This window comes from Pelmatolapia mariae, linkage group LG18, assembly GCF_036321145.2.
Source record: "Pelmatolapia mariae isolate MD_Pm_ZW linkage group LG18, Pm_UMD_F_2, whole genome shotgun sequence".
Taxonomy (NCBI): domain Eukaryota; kingdom Metazoa; phylum Chordata; class Actinopteri; order Cichliformes; family Cichlidae; genus Pelmatolapia; species Pelmatolapia mariae.
The window spans coordinates 37,189,770-37,214,509 of record NC_086243.1 but is presented as its reverse complement, the minus strand read 5'-3'; the positions used below and the strand labels follow the sequence as shown (position 1 = coordinate 37,214,509).

General features: G+C 50.8%; 3 protein-coding genes across 5 annotated transcripts; 2 read left to right on the top strand and 1 right to left on the bottom strand.

The window, feature by feature from the left end:
- The first annotated feature begins 2,406 nt into the window (after positions 1-2,406).
- Positions 2,407-18,281, top strand: wdr33 (WD repeat domain 33). 2 transcript variants are annotated; one of them, XM_063461177.1, is made up of 21 exons: positions 2,407-2,927; positions 5,310-5,527; positions 5,614-5,682; positions 5,870-5,974; positions 6,072-6,167; positions 6,295-6,446; positions 11,943-12,040; positions 12,130-12,256; positions 12,464-12,618; positions 12,702-12,780; positions 13,090-13,200; positions 13,429-13,523; positions 13,608-13,694; positions 14,971-15,110; positions 15,199-15,354; positions 15,781-16,539; positions 16,622-16,679; positions 16,780-17,092; positions 17,251-17,411; positions 17,560-17,739; positions 17,876-18,281. In XM_063461177.1, exons 2-21 carry the CDS (start codon positions 5,324-5,326, stop codon positions 18,007-18,009), a joined length of 3,279 nt encoding a protein of 1,092 aa, XP_063317247.1. In that variant the 5' UTR covers positions 2,407-2,927; positions 5,310-5,323; the 3' UTR covers positions 18,010-18,281. The 2 variants fall into 2 exon arrangements, with proteins under 2 accessions (XP_063317247.1, XP_063317248.1); XM_063461178.1 differs by lacking the exon at positions 2,407-2,927 and adding an exon at positions 2,944-3,362.
- Positions 18,282-21,066: 2,785 nt separating this feature from the next.
- sft2d3 (SFT2 domain containing 3) lies at positions 21,067-22,151 on the bottom strand. The gene has a single exon (XM_063462785.1). The coding sequence runs from the start codon at positions 22,053-22,055 to the stop codon at positions 21,381-21,383; it is 675 nt and encodes a 224-aa protein (XP_063318855.1). The 5' UTR covers positions 22,056-22,151; the 3' UTR covers positions 21,067-21,380.
- Positions 22,152-22,523: 372 nt separating this feature from the next.
- Positions 22,524-24,052, top strand: si:ch1073-184j22.2 (dual specificity protein phosphatase 18). 2 transcript variants are annotated; one of them, XM_063462786.1, is made up of 3 exons: positions 22,524-23,117; positions 23,195-23,306; positions 23,403-24,052. In XM_063462786.1, the coding sequence occupies exons 2-3, from the start codon at positions 23,301-23,303 to the stop codon at positions 24,012-24,014; spliced, it is 618 nt and encodes a 205-aa protein (XP_063318856.1). In that variant the 5' UTR covers positions 22,524-23,117; positions 23,195-23,300; the 3' UTR covers positions 24,015-24,052. The 2 variants fall into 2 exon arrangements, with proteins under 2 accessions (XP_063318856.1, XP_063318857.1); XM_063462787.1 differs by having other exon boundaries at positions 22,524-23,306; positions 23,406-24,052.
- The last annotated feature ends 688 nt before the right edge of the window (positions 24,053-24,740 follow it).

Sequence of the window (24,740 nt, the reverse complement as noted above, 5' to 3'; positions counted from 1 at the left end):
TATGTGCGAATGTTTAATAATGAAGAACATTAAAACATTACTGTTGGCCACATGTCGGCAAAGTTATGTGACATTAGTGATGTTTGTACTTTCAGCGTTTACTTGGTTTTAAAGCCTTTAAAATATAATAATACAATAGTTGATCTTAACCTTACAGAGAATGTGATGATTTTATGGATAATTAAAGTCAGTCATATATCCACAAACACAACAAGCTGAAAGTCAGTGATGCTGCTCGGTTTGCAGTCCTGAATATCACGGCACAAGCAGGATTCACTGCACTGTTAATGTTAGCTATGTTATATTGCTGCCTCTGTTCGGTGGTGTCGAGCCAAACGGACTTTAACGTGTGTTTGAACGAGCTGACGGTTCACTCGTTAAGCTGAAAGAAAGATGCTTTAATCACAGGAGTCACACATGTGTCCACTGTACCATCTGGGAACTCTTCTTGTTTAGCACTCGTAATAACACAAACACTAAATCCTCCTTCTCTTGTGCTGTTTTGTAGCAGTGTATACACCTGAGACTGTCACCTGTCTGTCTGTCCTGCACTCTCTCTCTGTTTCTTTCTCTCTGATTGTGGAATAAAAGTATGAACATGTATTTATAAGTTACACTTGTGTTTGAATCCTGCAGCTTATCACACATTTGATTTCCTTGTGTGACAACTGCAAGTGTCCAGAGTGAGGACAGACTGAGGGACCCACTGCTGCACATCATCTGTGAGGCTTTGCACCCCTGATGATCCACCAGGACAAACTCAGCAGTGTGTGAGGAAGAGGAGGAGGAAGAGCCAGCAGCAGCTGACAGATGGAGAGAATAGACAGACTGTTCCCTGTTTGTGAAGGACTGCTAGAAAAGTTTAACATAACTAATTGTCTGTCCTGAATCAGTCTTATTAGGTGATGTTCAAATAATGTTATCATTCCAGTGTTTTCAGTGTGGGAGAAAGTACTCAGGGCCTTCAAGTTACACACTATGAAAGGCAGCAACAAGTTTAATATTCAGAAACCTAAAGTATGTATCAGCAGCAGAATGGAGCTAAAAATAAATGTTTGTTTCAGTTCTATGAAGCTTTGAGTATTTTGGATTAGTAGCACTGCTGTGTTTGTTGCATCATATTGCTGTAATTGTTTATATGCTTTATATATTCTGAGGTAAGTTGATCTATAGTGTTACATCATATTCTATAAGGATGTTATGTGTTTGTATACTTTCTGCCCAGTTTGACCCATTTAGCAGAAGTCAGCCTGTTTAAGGCTCTGATATCTATTCTGTATGACTTAAAGCAGTTATGACATGGTCTGATTTTCTCACCCAATAAAGGAATATTTCATATATCAGTCTACTCTTCATTCTATCAGAAACAGTTTTCACAGCTTGTACATTTTCTTTTTACACATATATGTAAGCATTGAGCCAAATGTAATAATGCCAACATATTAAACGAACAATATTTGTCTCTTATATATAATACACCTATATATGCACTGTCAAAGATACTTGTCTTTGAGTGAAGATTTAAGGTGAGGAAATATAAATAACTGCAACTTGAATCTTTACTGAAGCTCAGTGTTAGACACAGAGTTCACTCACATGTGCTGTACCAGTGTACCTGCACATGTGATGTGACAATAAAAGTGATTTGAGAGTTCAAGTTCACTGCTGTAATAATTTATAATGATTAATATAATAACTATAATATTGGCCATATTATATTTACACTGACTTTAGTCTCATGAACAACATCAGCTAATTGTTATTTACTAGCTAATCTTAAATGACTGTTCAGTACAGAAATGAAGCCCAACAATCATGTTTTACAGTCCTGTGGTCTCAGCCTCAGATACTTATCAAATCACACAAAGCTCACGTAGAAACAAATGAACAAAATATGTTCTCCTTCATTTCTGTCAAACAAAGCTGTATGACACGTTTCCAGCTGTTAGTATCATGGTTGCTAGGCAACCTGGGCAGCGCGACGGAGGCTAGACCGTTCCATTTCACAAGCCTCGCACTTCCGGCCTTAGCGGTCTTTGAGTACGCGGCCCTTGAGGACCGTTAAGGCTGCAGACCATGAATTGGGATACAGCTAGTCTGATAAAGGCCACACCTCCTCCTCCTCTCTGCAACAGGAGGCCCAGCAACCTCCCGAGAGGAGAAGGACCCACCTGACACTGAAACACCTGTCCAGCTCCTCCCTGAGCACACCATCAAACACATCCACCCTGAGCCTCACTTCACCTTTGACCTGTAAATCTGTGTCTGAGGTGTCTTTGGCCAGGTCTGGATATCTGAAGTAGCTTTTCAGATTCACAAACTGTGAAGTTCTTATTCATCTAAGAATAAAACATCAAAAACTGCTCCTTGTGCTAGCTACAGCTAGCTGTTTATTTTCCAGACCTCCCTGTCTTCTTCTATTGCATTTTACATTCCTGGGCGCCCCCTGTGGGTAGTTTCTTTAATAGCGACTATCATTACACAAACCCCTGCTGGTTCTTTTGTTGTGTCTCTTTGTATAATGACAACAATCCAAACTGAGTCCGATTGAACTAAAGATAGATGCTGCTAGCGACACTCTGAGGTCATTCTGAGATGACAGCAACGGAGGTTTTATTCTTGTTTATGTAGTTTAAAAACGACTTTTCCGTTTACAGCGTTCAGAAAATGGCCGAAGGTAAAACTCAGTGCCCCAGAATCCTTTGCGCGTTACGAAAATTTCCCGGCATGCAGTTCAGCAGAGAAGCCGAGAAGAAGACGGAGCTTTATGATGGAGTCTGGTGGAGGTTGAAGTGAGCAAACGTGCTTCGATCCGAGCTGAGTGCAGTCCGAGACGCTCGTGCTCCTGAGGAGAACCACTTCACGAAGCCCCGCGGCGCTCCACGAGCGCGCGCTAGTTAGCTAGCTACCTGCTGCGGAGACTGTCGGTGAGTTCATGAGCGCAGTGGCGCCTTGTTGTTCCGCTCCGAGCCGCCATTTAACCCCGTTCTGCAGGCGTCCGCGCGCACCTGGCACACCTGCTCGGGCTAGGCTCATCTCACCGTCTTAATCCCACCTGTATCCGCGCCGAGGCTCACGAGTCCCACGGAGCGTTCCTCCGGAGGCGCGTGCTAACGGTTAGCACCCGCTAGCACCGTTAGCCGCGTTAGCCCAGCCGCAGCCGGAACCGCTGCGTTTAAACCCGGGATACCCCCACCCCGAGCCTGCGGCGGGTTTTCACCGCAGGTCAGCGTCAGGTATTCTGTGAGGTGTCCGCGTTCCTCAGGTGGTTTCGGTGGCTGGCTCTCACTGCAGGAGTCCGTGTGTGCCGACCCGTGACACCATCAGCTCCTCCACAATGTGATCGCTTCACAGCGTTCATGGTTAGTAAAGTTTATTTAAACCGCGTTTCTCCTGAACATTTGCAGCTGCTCCTCAAAGTCCGCAGCCTGCGGGTAGGATGATGACTCGGACAGAAATCACTAGTGTTCGGCTCCTCCACGGCAGGCAGGAGCGGGTTACCTGTCAGGTGTACTGTTCAGGTTCCTTCATGTAGCAGCAGAAAGGCCAGTTGTTAATGCAGATAAAAACAGGTCAGTACTAAGTCACCAGCTGTGAGAGTGTATATGCTCACCTGCTGTGTAAACATGCGTCTGATTCATTTATGATAAATATTAAATGAACTACCTGCATAAACAGTCAGCATTGTTTGTTCTAACTTTTAAAGTTACAATAGTGGACTACACATGACGTAGAGTAGCTGTGAGGGTGGTGCAGGAGGCTCTGTGGACTCGTGTGTTTGAGATCTGTAGGGAGAGTACGTGTTACAGGCAGGAGCAGACCTCAGAGGAGCTTCATGGATGTAGTGAAGGAGGACATGCAGAGGGTTGGTGTGATGGACCCTGGGATAGGAGGAGATGGAGGCAGATGATCTGCTGTGGAGAAGCTGAGGGGAGCAGTTGGATGATGATGATCTGTGACTCCAGAATATCTCCATTATTTTCCAGCACAGTTTAGTCTTAGAACCTGGGACTGATGCACTTACAGAGGGATCAAAGCCTGCATCCAGTCTGGCTAACGTTCGGCTCTTATCACAGTTAAACTGTTTTGGCCTCCAGCAGGTATGAGAATGAGAGACGAGGAGTCAGCAGGACTGATTCAATCACAGCACAGAGAATGATGTGATTGGCTGTGGATGAGCAGGTTCAGCTGAGGGGAACAAACACTTTGGCTGCGTCCACACTGGCGCCAACATGAGTACAAATTTGACAGTGGTGACCATTGAAATCGCTCCTGTTGGTGCGAAGTGGGCAGGTCATGAAAAACTCATGGGATAGAAGCAACTACCAGTGAGAGCACAGGATACTGCTGATAAAAACGTTAGAGAGTAACCTAGGCAACCGAAGTCTGGGGTTTTCTGGAAGCTGTCTGTCATTCACAGCGAGCGATCGATCCTGGTCCGAGGGCTTCTGAGAGCTTCGCAGCCGGATGAGGCCGAACGCTCCGGGGAGTTTTCCCGGGATTCTGTGACCTTAGTTTCCCTGAACTTCCTGTCTCCTGTGAGCATTTCAGCAAGTCTGCTTTGACTGTGACACACGCAGCTTGGCGGGGGTTAACGTTCTTCTTCTGTGTTTTTGAGTCTGGGCGCTAGCCTTACTGTGACGTTGTCTGTTTGTTAAAATGTTAATGTGACGCTGGTGTGATCGTGCAGACTGCTCAGAGGCTGCCGTAAAGACGTGGACGTGAGGCACGCTGCAGGCACGCTGCAGGCACGCCGTGATGCTGTTACTGCTGCAGTCTGCAGCGGTGACATGCGAGGACATCAGGTGAACATGTCTGTCTGTGGCCCGTCTGTCAGACTGCGGGTGGGCGTCTCATTGTCACTCTGAGGTGAGCTGAATGTGGGTCAGTTCAAACTCAGTTTAACACAATTACTGGAGAAACTGAGGCAGGTTGTTTTTGTTCATGTCTAAAATAATGAAGTTTATGTTGGTGACATCACAAGTAACAGCACGAAGGCGTGTCTTAATCCAGGACAGACGTGGATTAAGACCTCGCGGCGCTCGCCCCGGCGCTTGCGGTGTCCTGCGTTTGTCTGTTTTGAAGGTTAAATTCTGTTGCTTTTTGCTGTAAAATTCTTTTTGAAGTTCATTTTTCATTGTTTCGTTCTCGCACGCCCCTCCAACTTTCAAAAAGCTGGTTCGGGTGACTCTTATTTGGGGGAGGAGCTTAAAGTGTTAGCGTCTTCCTGGCACTGCAGCAGGAACAGACTGTTTGCTCCTCCCTTGCGAAAACGAGCTAACCGCAGTCTCTCTGCCCTCTGTCTGCAGGTTAACCGGTCGCCATGGCGACGGACGTGGGCTCGCCGCAGCGCTTCTTCCATATGCCGCGTTTCCAGCACCAGGCGCCGCGGCAGGTGTTCTACAAGAGGCCGGACTTCGCCCAGCAGCAGGCCATGCAGCAGCTCACCTTTGATGGCAAGCGCATGAGGAAGGCCGTGAACCGCAAGACCATCGACTATAACCCGTCCGTCATCAGATACCTGGAGGTGCACACCTGTAAAGCTAATGCTAAGCACGCCGTGTAGCACGTGATCGGGTTTCAGGCGTCACGCTGTCTTTTCTTTCTCTGCAGAACCGTTTGTGGCAGCGAGACCACCGAGACTTCAGGGCCATCCAGCCCGACGCAGGATTCTACAACGACGTGAGTCTGCCAGCAGGGGGCGTGGCAGCCCTGACCCTCCGTTACACCCAGCACACGGGTCATGCAGGAGCTCCCGCCCACAGCACATGCCTGCTGTGCAGCACGGCTCCGTGTTTGCGCAGCACGCGCCTGAGTTTGTTTTCACCTGACATGAGTCTGAAATGTCTCGCTCTCGTCTCGCCCGCAGCTCGTTCCTCCCATCGGCATGTTGAGTAACCCGATGAACGCCGTCACCACCAAGTTCGTGCGAACCTCCACCAACAAAGTCAAGTGTCCCGTGTTTGTCATCAGGGTGAGCCGCATCACTTCCTGTTCACCTGTTTGTGGCGTAGGGATGTTTGCTGTGGCCGTTTGAGGCGTGACTGTTTGTGCTTCCTGTCTGTCCTCAGTGGACTCCCGAGGGCCGCCGCCTGGTGACCGGAGCCTCCAGCGGGGAGTTCACTCTGTGGAACGGACTCACCTTCAACTTCGAGACCATTTTACAGGTAAACAGCCGTCCCGTCGTCCTTCCCAGTTAAGACTGGTTTGGACAGGAGGGCCTGAATCACACCTTTAAGTCTCAGCAGGCTTCACCCGTCCCTAACGTCCCCCCTCTCCGTCCTCCCCCCGCAGGCCCACGATAGTCCGGTCCGAGCCATGACCTGGTCTCACAACGACATGTGGATGCTGACGGCCGACCACGGCGGCTACGTGAAGTACTGGCAGTCCAACATGAACAACGTGAAGATGTTCCAGGCTCACAAGGAGGCGATTAGAGAAGCCAGGTTTATACCCAATCTCCCATTCTCTGTAGTTCTGGCCAGTCTGTGCTGCGCGCTGTCGGCCACACGGGGGCGCCACCTCCGCTCTCGCCACATGTTGTGTTTGTTGTGGTCGAGTAATGACAGATGTAAGCGTGTGCTGTTGCAACACTGCAGTGATCTGTTGTTCATATTCTACCTGCTGTGGCTGATGAGCTGTTATCTGTGTACACAAATAAAGTGATCACAATTGATTATCTGCTCCGGGCGCGCCCCGTGCTGTCGGTGGAGAGGAGATCAATAAAGGCTCCAATAAAGTTTGAGGAGGGATCAATAAAGTAAACTGTAGCTGTTTAAATAAAGGTTTGAACTCAAAGTCTGCACCTTAAACACAGGGATCCTACGTTTCCCATAATGCAGCTGGGCAGTCAAGTCCTTCCAGTTTGTTACATCATCAGGGTACAGATGACGTCACACAGCAGGACCGTTTGGTTCTGGTTAGTCAGGCTGAGGGAGAGGCTGGGACCAGCAAGCTAAACTTTGACCCCAGCAGGAACACCTGTACAGAGTGATGTCATCAGGTGTGCCACTCCTGAGTCCTCTGCAGGTGTTCCTGTTACTCTGTCCACCGTCTATGTTGACAATACCAGGAACATTTGGCCAAAGAGCTTTGTCCTTTTAGTGTCAGGGCAAGACTACGTTACCCACAATCCACTGGTTTCTCCAGCACTGCAGCTGTAGAGCTGTAGTTATTAGTCCAAGTCAAGTCCACAAGGAAGCTCAGCCTAGCTTAGCTCAGAGGCTAAATAAAACATGAACTTGTGCGTGTGAGGGACACAATGATCATTTAGCCTCCTTGGAGACCAGCTCAGATTGGGTCCAGTTCCTTCAGCCTGTCTGTGATTCTGTCAGTAATTCTCTGAGTTGATGTTATTGATTGGTCTGTTTACATTTCCAGCTGCACATTAAAAACAGCGACGTCATCCTGAAACGTTCATTCTGTTCATCTGGACATTTTCAGTTGCAGAAACGTTTCATCATCATACAGGTGACTTCTTCAGTATCAGCTGACTGCAGGTTTCATGATCAGTGATATGTTCGTTGATCAGTGGTGAGGTTAATTTGCATATTAACAATCATGAAGGTGACCTCACAGCCCGTTGTTAGTCAGAGGTGCAAGTGTCAGCCATGCAGATGTGCTGTTTATAAGGAAACCTGCAGTCAGCTGACACTTGATGATGACATGCGTCTGCACTGAAAACGTCCAGATGAACAGAATCAACTTTGGGGGATTTCCTTACCTGGATGATTGAGCATGCATCAAGACACGATGATGTCATAGCGTTTGATTGGTTATGTTTAAATTTGAGTTTCACACAGCAGAGTATGGTTGATCTATTGCTCACTCAAACTAAACAATGTTCACCTCAGGACAGCTGTGGTTTAAGTCTTATTCACCACCGTAAATGTGTTTAAATATGGTTCACACTGGGTTTACAGCTGAACAACCACCTGCTGCTGACTCGTTTCAGCTTCTGTTGTTCCTCGTGTTCATGCTAAGCTAGGCTGAGCTCCAGCCTGACAAATGAGCTGAAAAAAAAACTGGAAACTGCTAGCCTAGCTTAGCACAGGAACTGGGCCCATGGGTAAAATGTGTCTGAGGTCATGTGGAGTTCAGATGGTTTAAACATGATGAGAGTGACCTCTCTAAACTTCAGCAGAGACTTTAAATGGTGCCAAAACCAAAGCGAGTCAAACATAAATGATGTTTTTGGTCTTCAGAGCTCAGCTTCAGTTCTTCTTCTATTTGTGAGGCCGATAAGCAGCTCGTCCTCTGCACTGAAGCAAAGGCGTTACCTGCTCTCTGATTGGCTCTGCTAAACAGTCGTTTGTGCAGAATTCAGTTTTATTTATAGAGCACATAATTTCAACAGCAGTCGCCCTGAGGTCTTAAAAGTCCAACCTGAGTGCCCCGCCCCTCCACCCCCTCGCCAGGTGTTGGTTATGAGACGAAGCACTTTAGTATTTCATAATGTAATTTTATTTTTCACAGATTAAATCTGCTGTCAAAGCTTCTCTTTAACTGTGTCTTAATAACCTCGGAGCCTCGCAGCCTGCTCATTATACGCAGGAGTGGGCGGGGCAGGTGGTGGACATCGTAACCATGGCTCCCTGTGCAGTTTAGGAAGATTGTGGCGTACGTGCGCTCGCGTATTTCATGCGCTTTATTCTCGTGACCATCAGGTGATCCCAGTTCCTGCCACCTGAACAGCTTCTGTGCACCGCCTGCAGACCAGCTCGCTGTTTTTGGTCCCACCTGAAGCTCCTTAACCTTCAAGTTGCAGCCGAGTCTCTGAGTAGGCTGCTGTCCAGGAGTTTCTAATCATATATTAATGTTAATGTGGAAACGCAGCCAGTGTGATCAGGAAGGACAGTCAAGTGGAAAAAAGTCAAAAGAATTCCAGAACGTAAAGTGTTACGCACGGAGAGAGACGGCAGGGTGTTTTTATTTTTAAGCTCCACCTGTCACGTGTAATCGATGTGTAAGCATACAGCGCTCATCTTCAGAGCTCTGACACACAGAAAGAAGACTGAGGCCCTCTGCTGGGCACTGATGGTACTGCAGGAGGGTCACAGTGTCATCTATGATGAAACTCTTCTTCTAAGCTGGAGGGTGAAGTTGAGCGAGTGAATGGTCAAAGATTAAAGTGAGTGATACAGATTTGTGCAGCGAGGTCTGGCCGTTTCAGTCTGAGGATGGCCGACGATGGTGACGCAGCCGGGTGAGGGTGCTCAGACGTCTGAGCGGGACGTCAGACGGACGTGTGTCTGGTTTTATGTCACTCTCGGTGTCTGCGGCGCGTTTGCTCATGTCACTATAGGTTTGAAATCCTCCGTCAGCGTGTCTCCAGCTGAACGACCACTTTTTATAAAGCCTCGCTGCTGCGATCATGTGCCATACCTGTGGTGGCGGTGATGCCGGTGTCCTGGATCTGGACTTGGTCCAGAAACCTCCGTTCCTGGTTTAACTGTTGAGCCGTGTTTCAGGAGGAGCAGGTCCTGGTCCTGGATCGGACCTCACAGAAGGTCGAGGCTCACTTCTTAAATCTGAAGTCAGGTGTCTTCATCCTCCCGGCACACTCATGTTTAACCCAGACGTGTTTCAGAAACGCTTTTCACCAACAGGAACACGTGGACCCGAGCTCGCAGATTTATCACGTTTAACCTGAAGCAGCACCTTACAGGAAGAACCGAGCCGAGTGTGTGTGCGCGTCAGATTTCGCCTCCATGATGTCAGAGCTGCTGTGGGTGCACTCGGCTGGTCTGGGTTCTCTACATGAGCGTTTCAGAGCTGTAACAAATTTCCAACGCGTAGGACTAATAGAGGTTATCTTATCTAAATACCAACAATGGAGGCAGGATAGACTAGAATGGCCCTTTACTGTCGTTGTACAATGACGTAATGTGTGCTCCGCTGTGCAGGAGTGAAGTATAAATTATAGTTAGACAGCAGGAACAGTGGAGGTCAAAGTGCTGGCAGAACAGACTTGGTGTGAATAGTCTGTGCGTGGGAGTGGGCTGAGTGATGAGGGTCACAGCTCAGGGGGGGGGTCAGCTTTGGGTGATTCTGCCCAAACAGTCAGGATGGCCCAGGGGAAGAAGCTGTTAGTGAGTGTGGAGGTGTGGGATCTGATTGACCTGAGGCTCCAACCACAGGGCAGCAGGTCAAACAGGTAGTGGGCGGGGTCTCCTGTGATGGCCCTGGTTTACCTGAGACAGGAGGATCTGGGGATGGCCTCCAGGGGAGGTGTTAATGAGCGTCTGTGCAGCCTTCCTGTTCTCATTCGTGGCCCCTGAGGACCAAACACCAGGCAGGAGGAGAGCACGCCGAGGAGCTGGAGCAGGCCAGCAGCAGCTCCTGGTCCAGGTTATTCTTCCTCAGGACACGGAGGAGGTGCAGCTGCTGCTGGGCCTTCTTTACCAGGTGTCGTGGGTCCAGGTGAGCTCAGCGGAGGTTTGGGTGCCCAGAAACCTGAAGGTGGAGGCAGATCACTCACTGATCCCTGATCACTGTCCAGGCTCAGCTGTGTCCTCCACGCCTGAGCCCTGTGCAGTGTCAGTCAGCATCCAGCAGGTGGAGCTGTTTGAGCTCCTCAGAGGAGGAGGAGCAGTTCAGCCTGTTAAACCTGCAGATGAAGAGTAACTGAGTACTGTTACTCCAGTATAGTACTTGGATTACAAACCTCAGATATCCAGATGTGGTGATGTTTGTGTCCAGGCTCGTCAGCAGCAGTGAGGCGTTCAGGTTCACGCGGACTTTTGTGTCCTGAGCAAACTGAGACAAACTTCCCCGGCTGCTGCTTCCTCTGAGTCAGTGAGCTCGTACTTCAGTCTGTTTTATTAAAGGAAGGAAATGATTGTGGCTCATAACGACGGGGCGGCGATCAGCACGAGGAGGCTGCAGAAAGCTGCTCACACTCAAACGTGGATGAGTAGGTTTGCACACAAACAGCTGGTCATGGACAGATGTGAGGTTGTCATGGTTACAGCCTGGTACAGTAAACAGGATGGATGTTGTTTCACAGGACAGCCGCTCAGTCTGTGTCACTGACTCACCTACACGAGGTGCTGGAACAACAGCTGGAACCTGCACGTTTAGACTTTATCCTGAAAACGATCAACAATATTCTTCTTCACGTGGTCGTCGCGCTCCGTCGTACCCGACAGACGGACCTCAGAGTTCAGGTCTTCCACAGGAGGCGGGAAAAGGGGTTTTTTAAACATTAATTGAAACGTTGACTCCGACGCGTCTGCTGAAGGTCGTCGCTGACATCGCTCAGCTCAACACGATGTAAATCAAACAGCTGCCGTGACGACAGGAGTTTAAACGCTATGTTTCCCGTACAACTGCACGCGGCGTCGCTGTAATTAAACTGTCACTCTCAGCCTCTGTAACCAACCAATCACAGCTCTCCTCTTTTCCTTCATCTGCTCCCAAACTGCCGTTCATTAGACCAGGTGCATGATGGGAACAGAAACCGCAAGCAGTGAGTGTTGGGAAGTCATGGCGTGTTTTAGAAAGGATGTGATGTCAAAGTTCAGCGGCACGTTGTTGGGTCGGCGAGCGTGGTGTCATTTATTCAGCGTTGCCCAGGTTAGCACGAGGCTGCTGTGCAGCTGGCTGTGAGTACTTTTACTGCAGTACACAGAGTACTTCCTGCTGGGCGGTTAAATAATCCCGACGTAGAACCAGAGACGCTGAGGTCAGGCGCTGAGCGCTGATTGATCACCTCCACTCTCCTCAGAGCGCCCACCCCCAGTTCCTCCTCCCACATGAGTCATGTGACCAGTCTGAGGTGACTGTTAACAGTGGTTCTCAAGCTGTGGTGCAGCGCCCCGCGATGGCTCATGAAGGGTAAAACTGATGTGTGATCTGTGTGTCACATTATTGATGAGTCTGATCTGTGATTGCTTGCTGGCAGACACGTTTGTGACTCCTCCCCTCTTCTTTATCTTTAGTTTCTCTCCGACCGATAATAAATTCGCCACCTGCTCAGATGACGGCACAGTCCGGATCTGGGACTTCCTGCGCTGCCACGAGGAGCGAATCCTCAGAGGTAGGAACCGAACGATCAGAGGCCCTTCAGCTCCGCCCCCTGCTGTCATGTAGTCCTCACCTGTGTGTGTGTGTGTGTGTGTGTCTCAGGTCACGGTGCTGATGTAAAGTGTGTCGACTGGCACCCCACCAAAGGCCTGGTGGTGTCGGGCAGCAAGGACAGCCAGCAGCCAATCAAGTTCTGGGACCCGAAGACGGGACAGAGTCTGGCTACACTGTGAGTCCCCCGCTGACCTCTGACCCTGATAGTGAAAGCAGGGTCCTGATGGTGTATTTAGGACGCGTAGATGATAAACTGAGGCGTTACCGCTGAAACGAGAACAAAGACTGAAGTTGAAAAAATAACATTAGAAAAAAGGTTTTTGAGTAAAATAGAAATTTTTTGTTCCTATGAGCACAACCTGACAGGTGTGTCTCTCATCAGCCACGCCCACAAAAACACGGTGATGGAGGTGAAGTGGAACCTGAACGGTAACTGGTTGCTGACAGCGTCACGTGACCACCTGTGCAAGCTGTTTGACATCAGGAACCTGAAGGAGGAGCTACAGGTGTTCAGGGGACACAAGAAGGAGGCCACAGGTGAGGGTGGGGCACGCTTCACCTGCATGTTAACGTCTGGCCCCGCCCCCATTCTCACGCTGCTCTCCTCTCTGTGTTTTCAGCGGTGGCGTGGCATCCTGTCCATGAAGGCCTGTTCGCCAGCGGAGGCTCCGACGGGTCGCTGCTCTTCTGGCACGCCGGGTATGACAAGACCAGTGTAGGACACGCCCACTCGCTCATGCCATTTTTAATACGTAAACACTCTGTCAGCTGCAGTTGTCGCCAAACTGGATGATCCCACACATTGCATCCATGTTTAACCTGAGGTATTGAGTATCATTCTGCATGATTGGCCAACAAATCTGTGTGGGCGTGGCCTCAGCAGTCTATAAAGCAGAAGCAGGTGTGCTCAGGTTACTAAACCGGAGTAATAGCATCACACAGCATCACGACCATCTGCAAAACGATTGCCACGCTCGCGTTTGACTTTGTCTCCGTTGGTGTTGTCAGGGTGGAGAAGGAGGTCGGGGGGATGGAGATGGCTCACGAGGGGATGATCTGGAGTCTGGCCTGGCACCCACTGGGTCACATCCTGTGCTCCGGCTCCAACGACCACACCAGGTACTCGCACACCTACACGCACACCTCGGCATGTTCTTCATCTTTCTGGCTGCCTCTTATTGTGGTCTCCTCCTCCTCCATGTTGGAGTGCAGCTGCTGATGGTTGTCCTGGTTCAGAACCAGCAGGCGGTCCTGGCTTCTCAGCAGAACCAGGACCGCCTGCTGGGGAAACATGGAGGCTGATTCCTGGGGTTGCTCTCTAAAGTCTTCTGTCTTTAACCTTCTCAGCAAGTTCTGGACGAGGAACCGGCCAGGCGATAAGATGAGAGACCGTTACAACCTGAACCTGCTGCCCGGGATGTCGGAGGACGGCGTGGAGTACGGTGAGCCGTGGAGGACAAACGACTGTCGGGCGTTTGCAGGTTTTTCTGTCCTCAGCTGATCGCGCTGCGCTCTTTTGTTTTCAGACGACGTGGAGCCGAACAGCATCGCCGCCATCCCCGGGATGGGCATCCCCGAGCAGCTGAAGGCGGCCATGGAGCAAGAGCAGAGCAGTAAGTCTGACCTCCGTGAACGAGACATTGTTCGTGCTGCTGCAGGAGGAGCCAGACGTTGTTTCAAAAGTAAACAAGGTTCTGTTTGTAAGTTGGTTTTTCCCCCGAGCGTTGGCAGTCAGAGGTTCACTCCTCGGACTGCAGATGAGGCTCGCGCTCACGAAACGGCTCACCGCTGAATAGAGCTGGGCGATATAAGATTTTTTCATATCACGATATGTTTTTTTCATTTCAGGCGATAACGATATATATCACGATATAAGCCAAATAACTATATTTGTAAGATTTAAATGTGCCGTTGCTCACGAGTAAAATGTGAAATAAACAGCAGCTTGTTTTGATTTAAATATTTATTTCCCATAATAAGTTCAACAGGGTAGATGTACTTAAGGAACATGAGACTTTTTCAGATAAATAAAGGCAAATATTGCAAACTACACAAAAGGCAGCCGCTAAAGCGTTTAAGTTTCAAAATAGAACAAACAAAACAGACTAAATTGTCAATTCCACTTAGAAACAAAATATTAATTCTAAAAATAAATCTTAGTTCGTTTTACAGAAGAACAGACAAAATTGACTAACTTTTGTCAATATCAAATAAACTGAGAACTAAAAGGAAATTCTCAATCTCTCCTTGTTGTATAGCTTAGCTTTTCAAACAGTTACTTTAGTCTGACAAAAGCCGAATGACGAATTAGCGCTTTCAGTCAGAGATTGAGCATGCACCGGTTTATTGTATTTCCAGACTTGCTTTCGGCACAATTTACAGTGCGCGCTACTCTGTTTTTTGTCAGACTTGAAATAGCCGAAATACCTTCACACTACGGAACGTCTATGGCCCTTCCGTTCGACAATCTCTCCGGCATTGGAGCCATCATCGTTTTTTTTTTCGGTAACCTTCGCTCACGCTCTCGGTTGATTTTTCTCGAGTTGGCACACTCATTTCCTTCATTACCTGGGCAGCCCGGCTGCAAAAACAAATACACATGTGCGTCTTGGCATTGGTGCTGTACGTAACAAGTCACGTGACGTGACGCTGCGGCTGTGATTGGTTCGGCTCTGCGCTACTTAATTTGGATTGGCAGATTGGAAGAGAGATGAGGCCTATCGCAATAGTTTAATTTTTCTATCGAGAAAAAGTTATTTCGCAATACATATCGTTATCGTTCTATCGCCCAGCTCTACTGCTGAACCAAACGTCTCAGAGGACAGAAGCGACTGAACGGGGAGCACGGACGCGACTCTCTTCCTCACACAGGTGTGACTCTGTCCACAGGTAAAGAGGCGGATCCTGAGGTGGAGATGTCCATCCCCGGGCTGGACTGGGGCGTGGACGAGGTCATGGGCAAAGACGCCAAGAAGGTCCCTCAGAAGAAAGTCCCGTACGCCAAACCGATCCCTGCGCAGTTCCAACAGGTGAGCAGTCAACTCGCTGCACTTTAAACTCCGCCTCCTGAAGGCGCGGTCGTTGGCACGCTGAATGCAAATGTCTCTCTCCTCACAGGCGTGGGCGGAGAATAAAGTACCCGTGATGCCTCCTTCTGGAGATCTGTCCAAAGACAGGAAGGTGGAGCAGAAAGTGGAGATGAAGAAGAAGACTCAGGCGGAGATCGAGCAGGAGATGGCGGCTCTGCAGTACACCAACCCCATGCTGCTGGAGGTGAGCGCCTCGCGTCTGCCGCCACCGCCGGCCGATTGCCCGTTCCACTCCGATCGAGTTCAGCTGTAGCTCGCCGTCCAACCTGAAAGTGACCGAACGCCTCGAAAACGTGAAGCGTTAACCGTGTTTCTTTAGCTTTGTTTTGAACGGTCGTAACCTTCAACATTTTGGTTTTGCTCCAGAAGCTGAACGGCGTCTGTTCCAACCACTGTGGTCCCGTTTCCACAGTGACCCGAAGCCTCCTTTACGCGTCCTCGATCACTAACGTGTCTCAGCTTGTTTTAGAAAAGTGTGAGAATTCATTTTGTTGCCGTGCGAACGCATCGATAGACGATCAGAGCAGCTATGAGACCTTCGTATGAACACTGAAGCCTTAATGAAACCACACGTCTGGTTCCTCACCCTGATTGTTGTTTCTCTCTGCAGCAAATGAAGATGGACCGAATGAACCAGATGAACACGGATGGGAACATGGGCCCCCCACAGGGACCGGGCTCGATGCCCCCCTTCCCGGGCCCTGGAGGTCCCGGGGGTTCCATGCCTCCTGGTCAGCAGGGCTGTCCTCCAAACATGCCTCCTCAACAGATGTCCAACACCATGGGCCCCCCGATGGGTCCTGGAGGCATGCAGCCTACATTTATGGGCCCTGGACAGATGGGCCCACCCTCTGGACCCCAGTCTCACCAGGGGCCCCCTCAGAGCATGATGGGGCCACCAGACATGCAGGGGCCCCAAGGTATCCAGAGACATCCCGGCCCCCCAAGGAACATGGGCCCCCAGGGGTCCCATGGTATGGGACCCAGGGGGATGCAGGGGCCCCCTGGTGGCATGATGGGCCCACCCCCTCGAGGAATGGGTCCAAGAGATCCTCAAGGACCCCCACCTCAGGGGTCCATGATGCCACCTCAAGGGAACCTGATGGGCCCCCAGGGTTCTATGCAGGGGGGGATGATGGGGCCCCCACCAAGGACACATGGGAACATGCCCAACAACTATGGGATAGGCAACATGCAGGGCCCCCCAGGAGGGATGCACGGACCTCCAGGAAACATGCAGGGGCCCCCTGGTAACATGCAAGGACCCCATGGAAACATGCAGGGGCCCCCTGTTAACATGCAGGGCCCCCACGGAAACATGCAGGGGCCGCCAGGAAACATGCAGGGACCCCCGTACATGCAGCACCAGGTGAGTTCCTGTAGATGTTTGGCTGGTCCACAATCAGCCCTGTGTGTGACAGACTGACTCTGACTTTATGTGGTCTCTGCAGGGTCAGAACTCGGGGCCCATGATGCACGGGATGGGGCAGCAGGGGCCAAACAACAAAGGTAAAACTGTGTCAGATGTGGCTATTCTCAGGGCTCCTGTTCGGGTTTAATTTGCCTTCTTGAGTCCTAACAGTCACTGTTGACTCCTCTTATTCATCAGATCCTCGAGGGCCACCTCCAAACCACCACATGGGCCCTCCGGACCGGCAGGGCCCAGGGGCACCAGACCAGGGCTCAGGGTCATACTGGGGGGACAACCAGCAGGGCCGACATGGGTCGCAGGACTTTGACGGAGGCCAGGATTTCCACAGCAGAGAGGAAGGCTGGAGGCCAGGACCAGGATACCAGGGGGGAGGAGGAGGAGGAGGAGGCGGCCACAGGGGGGCAGGACACCGAGGAGGAGGGAGTGGAGGGAACTGGGGACCCGATGAGCGGTTCGGTGGGGAAGGCTTTAGAGGACGCAGGGATGACAGGTGAGTCCCTGATCACAGACTGTAATCAAAGATGGTTGTAGGGTCATGCACTGTGCCTGAAGTCCAGCAGGGGGCGTTTCGTGCTCACCTGATCTCTGTGAATAGTTTCCTGATGAGTTTGTTCCAAAACCTCAGAGTGTGGCTTTGGACTGTTTCAGGTACAGAGGAGGCGGCCCAGGCCGGCCTGGCGGTCGAGGTTACCCCGACGACTACGGCGGCCAGGAGGAGGGTTTCGATGGCCCCGAGGAGATGGGTCGAAGCTGGGACTCCGGAGGCCACGGGAGGCCGCCTCGAGGAGGTGTTCCGCCCAGAGGAGGAGGTGAGTCTGGTTCTGGTGTGCCCCCTGCTGCTGAGTTCCTGTTACTGCAGGCTCAGGAATGCCAGAATCAGGTCCGAGTCCAAACAGTCCAGAAAACCTGCAGCTGAGCCTGAACTCTTATTGTGGCGGTGCCTCTTCCTGTCTGTAGGTCACGATGGTTATCGGGACGGGCAGCAGATGCACGACGGGTCGACTCCGACCGGTCGAGAGCGCCCCTCCTCCATGCAGGGGATGGACATGGCGTCGCTTCCCCCTCGCAAGCGTCCGTGGCAGGATGGCCCAGGAACCGGCGACCCGCGAGATCACGAGTCAGAGCGACCCGACGGAGGTGAGCGACATTTTTTCTTTACGTGTTTTCAGGTTTGCTCTGCTGCAACACTCTCACCTTTTTTAAAAAAACTTTTGAGCTGATTTTTAAATATGTTAAAAATGAATTCCTCATCCCGCTGTGTGTCGTCGAGCAGGTCGCCCGCAGAGGGAGGATGGCGGTTATGGCCCGTCTGGTCGAGGTGGGCGGGGCGGTTGGGGCCCCGGAGGAGGCCCCAGGAGAGGAGGACCGCCACCCAGAGGAGCACCAAGGGGGGGCCGGAGCCGGTAGTCTTAGAGAAAGAAGAAGAACAAAAGTCCCATGATCCTCCTCTCCTCTGGTCATCCCCCTGCTGGTCCCTGCACAGACTGAGGGCAGGGCTTCCTGCTGGACTAGTGGTCATGTGACAGGCTGAGGCCTGTTCTGGCTCGTGATTGGTGCTGCAGAGACTGTACCGGCGTCTTTTATTCACCTCGTCTGCAGCGTTTGTCCTTTTGTAACAGATTTCTATGTTTGTGTTTTCACTGAGGTGGACAATAAAGATTCACACTTCAAACTCGTCACAGCGACTCCACCTGTGCACAGTGGGGGGGCGGGGCATATGTCTGTTTTGTTCTGTTTGAATAAAGTTTTTCCTGTTCCTGTGGCGCTCCAGCTCAGTGCTCAGAACTCTAAGAGTCTCTGAGGCTTCCACTGAACATTAAAAACCAGCTGTGAAACTTTATTTAAAAGGATTTTGTTCTGGTGGTTTTGATAGCGCGGTGCGGCCACGCTTGTGTCAGGTGGTTTATCGCTGATCTCGTACAGGTGAGCACCTGTTACAGGACGTCAGGTCCTTCCCTGCGTTCAGGGCCAAATTTGGCTTTTTTGCATTTGTAATTCACACAAACATGAGCGTGTTTATTTAATCATAGCTGAACGTCTCATTTCCTGTTTGATATGTAACCTCGCTGTCTGTGTAATTACTGAATAAAAGAAAGTTTGTACCCCGGGAGCGTCACCTGACCTTCAGAGAAGCTCATGTGCAGCCGACTGCAGTCTTCACCTGAAGGACACACAGGTGGACGCAGAGTCTCACCTGAGGACCGTCACATTCCTGGAGACACAAACGGGCCTTAAAGTCCGTCCTCATCCTGGTTTCACGTGGACTCTTCGGTTTCGGCGAGTCGGTGTAGAACGTTCGGAAACTATCATCACTTGGTGTAAAACACCTCAGCAGACGACTTCCTCCAGGAGCAGTGTGGTGATAATCGGAGCTCCACGTCAAACAGCACGGATCATTAAACAGTTTGCAGATATCAGACTAACAGGAAGCTCGTCAGAGTTTAATCTCCTCCTTTAAATTGGTGGCTCTGGGCGTCTTCAGTGAACCTGCTGTGGTTTAGTTTAAACTTACAAAAAAGACTTGAGGCCTCACTTTAACACAGCTCATTGAAGCTTCTTCCCTTCAGGTTCATTAACCGAAGCCTCGCTGCGTTCAGTCGGCTCGTTTTCTCTGTGATGATGTCATAGTTTCATCATTAGTTTCATGATGTGCTGCTGAAATTTACATTGCCCTCCAACTGAACACTGGCCGTTTCTCAATTCCCAAGTACGCGAGTACGTACTCGCCGAGAACGCGAGTACGTACTGGCCGAGAACGCGAGCACGGACTCGTGATTTGTAACACCAGCGTACGTGATGATGTCACAGGTCCGGAGTTTTTACTGCCGTCCCCTCTTAATTTAACTGTGAGTAACATGTTATGAAGCTTAACTTTAATCACAGCCAAACCGGTTTACTCAGGAACAGATAAAACACTGAAACAAACCAAACATTAACATTTAGAAGTGATCTAAGTGACTTATATATCATTTTTAACCTCAGTAGTGAAACCTCTATTAATAAAAATAGTGTACATGTACATACGTGTACATACCTTAATAAAAACAAGCAGGTGAGATGTTAGAACGCTTTTATTTCTATTCTAGTGGACACTCAATACTATAGACAGCTGCTGGGGTTTCTTTAACCTGAGTAGTGAGAAGTCCGCAAGGGGGGGGGGGGTGTTGAAAACGATGTGCCGGGAGTCCGCTGTTGAGTTTTGGACGAAATGCATTCTGGGATATATAGCTGTCCCAAGTCCACACCGATGCATGCTCGATAAAACGGGCGGATCGAGAACACATCCGGGACTTTTTCGCGTTCTCGGCGTGATGCGTGTCGCTACCCGATCCGTACCGGAAACCCGATCGGTACCCCGCATGCGCAAATCTTACGTCACTTCCTCTGTTTGCCAACATTGCGACAGTTAATGTTTTTGAATGACACGGTTAGCGCCCAGTTAGCTCCTAGCATTTCTCAACAGCTCTGCCTCATTTTCGACTACCGGGACATTTAAACAGTGGATAATCCATTTACAAACAATTTCATGCTTTTCTCCTCAACAGAGAGCGTTCCCCGATTGAATAACAGCGTCGTAAAATAAGAAGAATGACGCTTAATTACAGAGTTAATAATACAGACTTTGTAATATGTCACGTGAAGATTCATCAGCCAGATGACGTGTTTACTGACAACTGACAGTGATAGTGGACATCATCATCACTATTCCAATCAATCCTCTCCACACAGACAAGCATAAACACACTGACTATCACTAAATCAAATTTAACACACGTTTGTAATGACGCTAAGTCAGTTTACAATAGGGTTCGTTCGCTCGGTCAGCAGGGGGCGGCATCCTCGTACACTGGGGAGTAAACTGCTACTAAACGAACAGAAGAAGAAGAAAACCCCTGCACATGCGCGGTACGGATCGGGTAGACCCGATTTGCACGGTCCGACTTTGCACATGCGCAGGAAGGATCGGGGAGTCCTGATCCGTAATTATCTTTTTACTTTTTTGTTTTTGTCTACATTATATTAAATGTTTCATAATCGGAAACATTTTAAGAGACACTTATTATTCTTAACATCTTAACAGATATTCTGACCTGTAACTATCGTAAAACGCTTCGACCGGAAGTAGACACCTTTCGCGCATGCGGGGTACCGATCGGGTTTCCGGTACGGATCGGGTAGTGACAATGCGTACTTCGAATTGGAACAGTACTTGGTCTCCGACTGATGACGTATCACGAGTACACGAGAACGCAAGTACGCACAAGTAAGCATATTGAGAAACGCCCTGTGGCTCTCAGGCCGTGACCTCTGACCCCTCACACAGGAACTTCCTGTGATGATGCGTTCAAAGACCTCTGCTGAATCTACAGGTGGCTCACCTCACATCATCATCTTCACCCCCTGATGTAGTCAGACTACAATGTGCCACATGTTTAGAAAATAAAACACACATGAAGCCAGACAGATGTTCAGGTTGTTTTTAATCTCTGTGTTAAACTTAAATCACATTTATTTTAAAAAACACAAAATACCTGCGTCAGAGGGAAATTCAGTTTTTAGTCTTTGTTTGGTCCTCAGTTCATCACCAGCAGCCTGGCCCTGCTGCAGGTCAAAGGTCAGGCTTTAGTGTTCTCATGAGTCCTGCAGATCAAAGGTCAGGGTTCAGTGTTCCTCTGCAGTAAGCCATCAGTAGTCAGTAATCAGAGGAAAGTCTTGTCGTTAATCCGGACCCTGGACCTTCCACAGCAACGCCCCCTCTCTCGATACCCGGGTCCCGGTCAGATCGGCATGGTCTTCCCGGTGATGGTCCTCCTGATGGCGGACGCCGCCATACCCCCCATGAAGCGGATTCCGGCGCTGCCTCCAGGTAGCAGCGACACCAGGCAGCCGGCGATGACGGCGACCTGCAGGGCGGCGCCCAGGGCGGTCAGCACGGTGCTGTGGAGGCTCAGCGCCGCGTACAAGGTACCCCCGAGAGCGAACAGGTACACGGCGGCTCCGGGGGAGGTAGGGAGGCCGGCGGCCAGCCTGCTGGGCCCGCGGAGCACCGCGGCAGCCGCGATGGCGAACACCGAGCCAAGCGACCAGAGCAGCGCGAACTTGCGGGCATAGAGCAGCAGCAGCGGGGCATACAGCGCCGACAAGCCGAAGCAGAGAGCGGAAAACGACACGCACACGCCGAAGGCCAGCAGCCGCTGGCGGCGGCTCATGCCCGGCAGGCAGGGGTCCGGTTCGGCCGACCACGGCCACGACAAGCCGCCGCTTCCGCCCGAGCTCTGTCCGGAAGTGCTGGCGGACCACGGGCTGGACCACCGGCCGAACCAGCTGCCCGGGACGGGCTCCGGTTCGCCCAGGTCCACCGCGGTGCTGGAGCCGGACTGGGAGATGGTCTTTGCGCCGCCGCCTTTGGACTGAGACAGGTACTCCTGGAGCTGTCGGTTCAGGTCTGCCATGACGGCCCGGCTAACAGGCTAACTGCTAGCAAAATACTTTTTCTTCTTCGCTGGTTCTTCTCAGAGTCTCCCTGCAGCTCGTCAAGCCGCCGCCCCCCGGAGGTCAGAAATAGAACTGCACCTGCCCGGAGTTCACCGGCAGAGGGAGACACGTGACGGGCTTTGTGACGTCACCGGATCAAAGCGAAGCAAAGGCCGGGAGTCCGAGAGAGAGAGAACGAAAATTTGATTTAAATAAATAAAATTAAACTGCGGTGACAAGGAAATTTCCCCAGTGTGGGGCAAAGTTTATATAATCAAGTCAAACACTCTTATTTCAACATCACTGAAGCCTTCAGGGCCATATCAGCTGCTGTCAATCAAACTGCTCTTAATGATAAATTCACACTCATGGTGATGGTGTGTGTGTGTGCTAGAGTCTGATTTCTCCTCTTCAGTCACATGACTTCAGGAGGTTTTCAGCTGTTGTACTAAAATTAACCCTTCAGATGATTGGCTGAAGGACTGACACACACAGCCATCTAGGGGGTGTGTGTGTGTGTGTGTGTGTGTCACTCAGAGCAGCAGTCAGAGGACCACTGGGCAGCAGGTAACACACATGACACACATCTAAACCCATTTAAATACAACAGTCATGATTTATTTAACAAAAAGCCAAAACAAGAAGCAGTAGAGTATATAACTGAGTTCTGTATCATGTGCTCCTGCATACGTCTGTCATGAAAACGTCTGTACAGGTGACAGCAAACTGATGAAAGGACAACATCAAAGTCCGATCCCTCAGGAAGTAGCAGGGGTGGACTTTCTCACACTCCGCTCCTCTGTTTGGTTAAATAAATATGACTTCAGATTATTTCTTATTACATCCTGACATGTGACCCAGAATCCTTTAAACATCGGAACCAGCATCACACAGACACACATACCTGCTAATCCAACATCCAATCAGAATCCTTCTTGTATGGTCTGTTTGTTCTGTAACCTCACAGCCGCTATATTGTTAACAAGTTTTCCTGAAAGTAAAAATGGGTCTGGGCTCTAATGAGCTAATAATGCAGGCAGGTGAGTTTTAAAAACATCCTTCCCTCGTACAGACGTTTGTTTGAGAATCAGCCATAAGCGTGTTTATTTTACAACAGAGACTATGGCGACTGACTCACTGCTGTCCCTGCTGGACGTCAGAGGAACTGCAGCTGCTGGTGTTTTAGAGTTGGAGGCTGATGTCTGTGTTTCATTCGTACTTCAATGGAGGTGTGAGTGCATTCACAGGTGTGCTGTTCTGTGATTGGCCAGTGCAGGCGTGAATTCACCGCTCGGAGCTGCAGTAACGTCTCTTTGTGTCTCCAGCAGATGGCGCTCTCTCAGATTACCCCCACCCTGTTTCTCAGTGGGGCCGACGCCCCTCTCAACGCAGGACTGGTGTTGAAGAAAGGCATCACACTGATTGTCAATGCCACACTGAGCCACGCATGCCCCGCATACCCAGGGGTGGAGTGTCTGCGGGTCCCTGTCTCCGACCTGCCAAGCGCCCGCCTCGGGGATTACTTTGACTGGGTGGCTAAGCGTATCCATGGTAACTGTGGCGGCGGGACGCTGGTGCACTGTGCCGCCGGGATGAGCCGCTCTCCAGCACTGGTGATGGCGTACCTGATGCGCTACAGGGGCGTGACGCTGCGGCAGGCACACCACTGGGTCCAGGAGAGCCGGCCCTACATCCGGCTTAACGCCGGCTTTTGGGAGCAGCTGCTGCAGTACGAGAAGAGGCTGTACGGGAGGAACACGGTCAGGGTGGCTCCAGAGCCGCCACCAAGGACGCCGCCTGGGACACCGCGGCTGGCCAGGTCTCAGCAGGAGAGGGGCCTGTTAACACTGGTGCCCAGGTCACCGCTGATGTCACGTGCTCAGGTGACATCATCAGCAAACAGATCCAGGAGGGGATCCAAAACCATCAAAGTCTGAAACTCAAACACCTGGATCCTCAGAGGGATCCCTGAACACACCTCGGTCCCTGCACACACCTGGATCCCCGCACACACCTGGATCCCTGCACACAGCTGGATCCCTACACACAGCTGGATGCCCGCACACAGCTGGATGCCCGCACACAGCTGGATGCCCGCACACAGCTGGATCCCTACACACACCTGGATCCCTGCACACAGCTGGATCCCTACACACACCTGGATCCCTGCACACAGCTGGATCCCTACACACACCTGGATCCCTGCACACAGCTGGATCCCTGCACACAGCTGGATCCCTACACACAGCTGGATCCCTGCACACAGCTGGATCCCTACACACAGCTGGATGCCCGCACACACCTGGATCCCTACACACAGCTGGATCCCTGCACACAGCTGGATCCCTACACACACCTGGATCCCTGCACACAGCTGGATCCCTACACACACCTGGATCCCTGCACACACCTGGATCCCTACACACACCTGGATCCCTGCACACACCTGGATCCCCGCACACACCTGGATCCCTGCACACAGCTGGATCCCTACACACAGCTGGATGCCTGCACACAGCTGGATCCCTACACACACCTGGATCCCTGCACACAGCTGGATCCCTACACACAGCTGGATCCCTGCACACACCTGGATCCCTGCACACAGCTGGATCCCTACACACACCTGGATCCCTGCACACACCTGGATCCCCGCACACACC

Excerpts from the sequence above, each read along its gene's own strand:
- wdr33 (XM_063461177.1), top strand. The coding sequence starts at position 5,324 with ATGGCGACGGACGTGGGCTCGCCGCAGCGCTTCTTCCATATGCCGCGT. Across the intron at positions 5,528-5,613 it reads CCGTCATCAGATACCTGGAG|AACCGTTTGTGGCAGCGAGA; the intron begins GTGCACACCTGT and ends CTTTCTCTGCAG. Across the intron at positions 12,041-12,129 it reads CGAGGAGCGAATCCTCAGAG|GTCACGGTGCTGATGTAAAG; the intron begins GTAGGAACCGAA and ends TGTGTGTCTCAG.
- sft2d3 (XM_063462785.1), bottom strand. The coding sequence starts at position 22,055 with ATGGCAGACCTGAACCGACAGCTCCAGGAGTACCTGTCTCAGTCCAAA.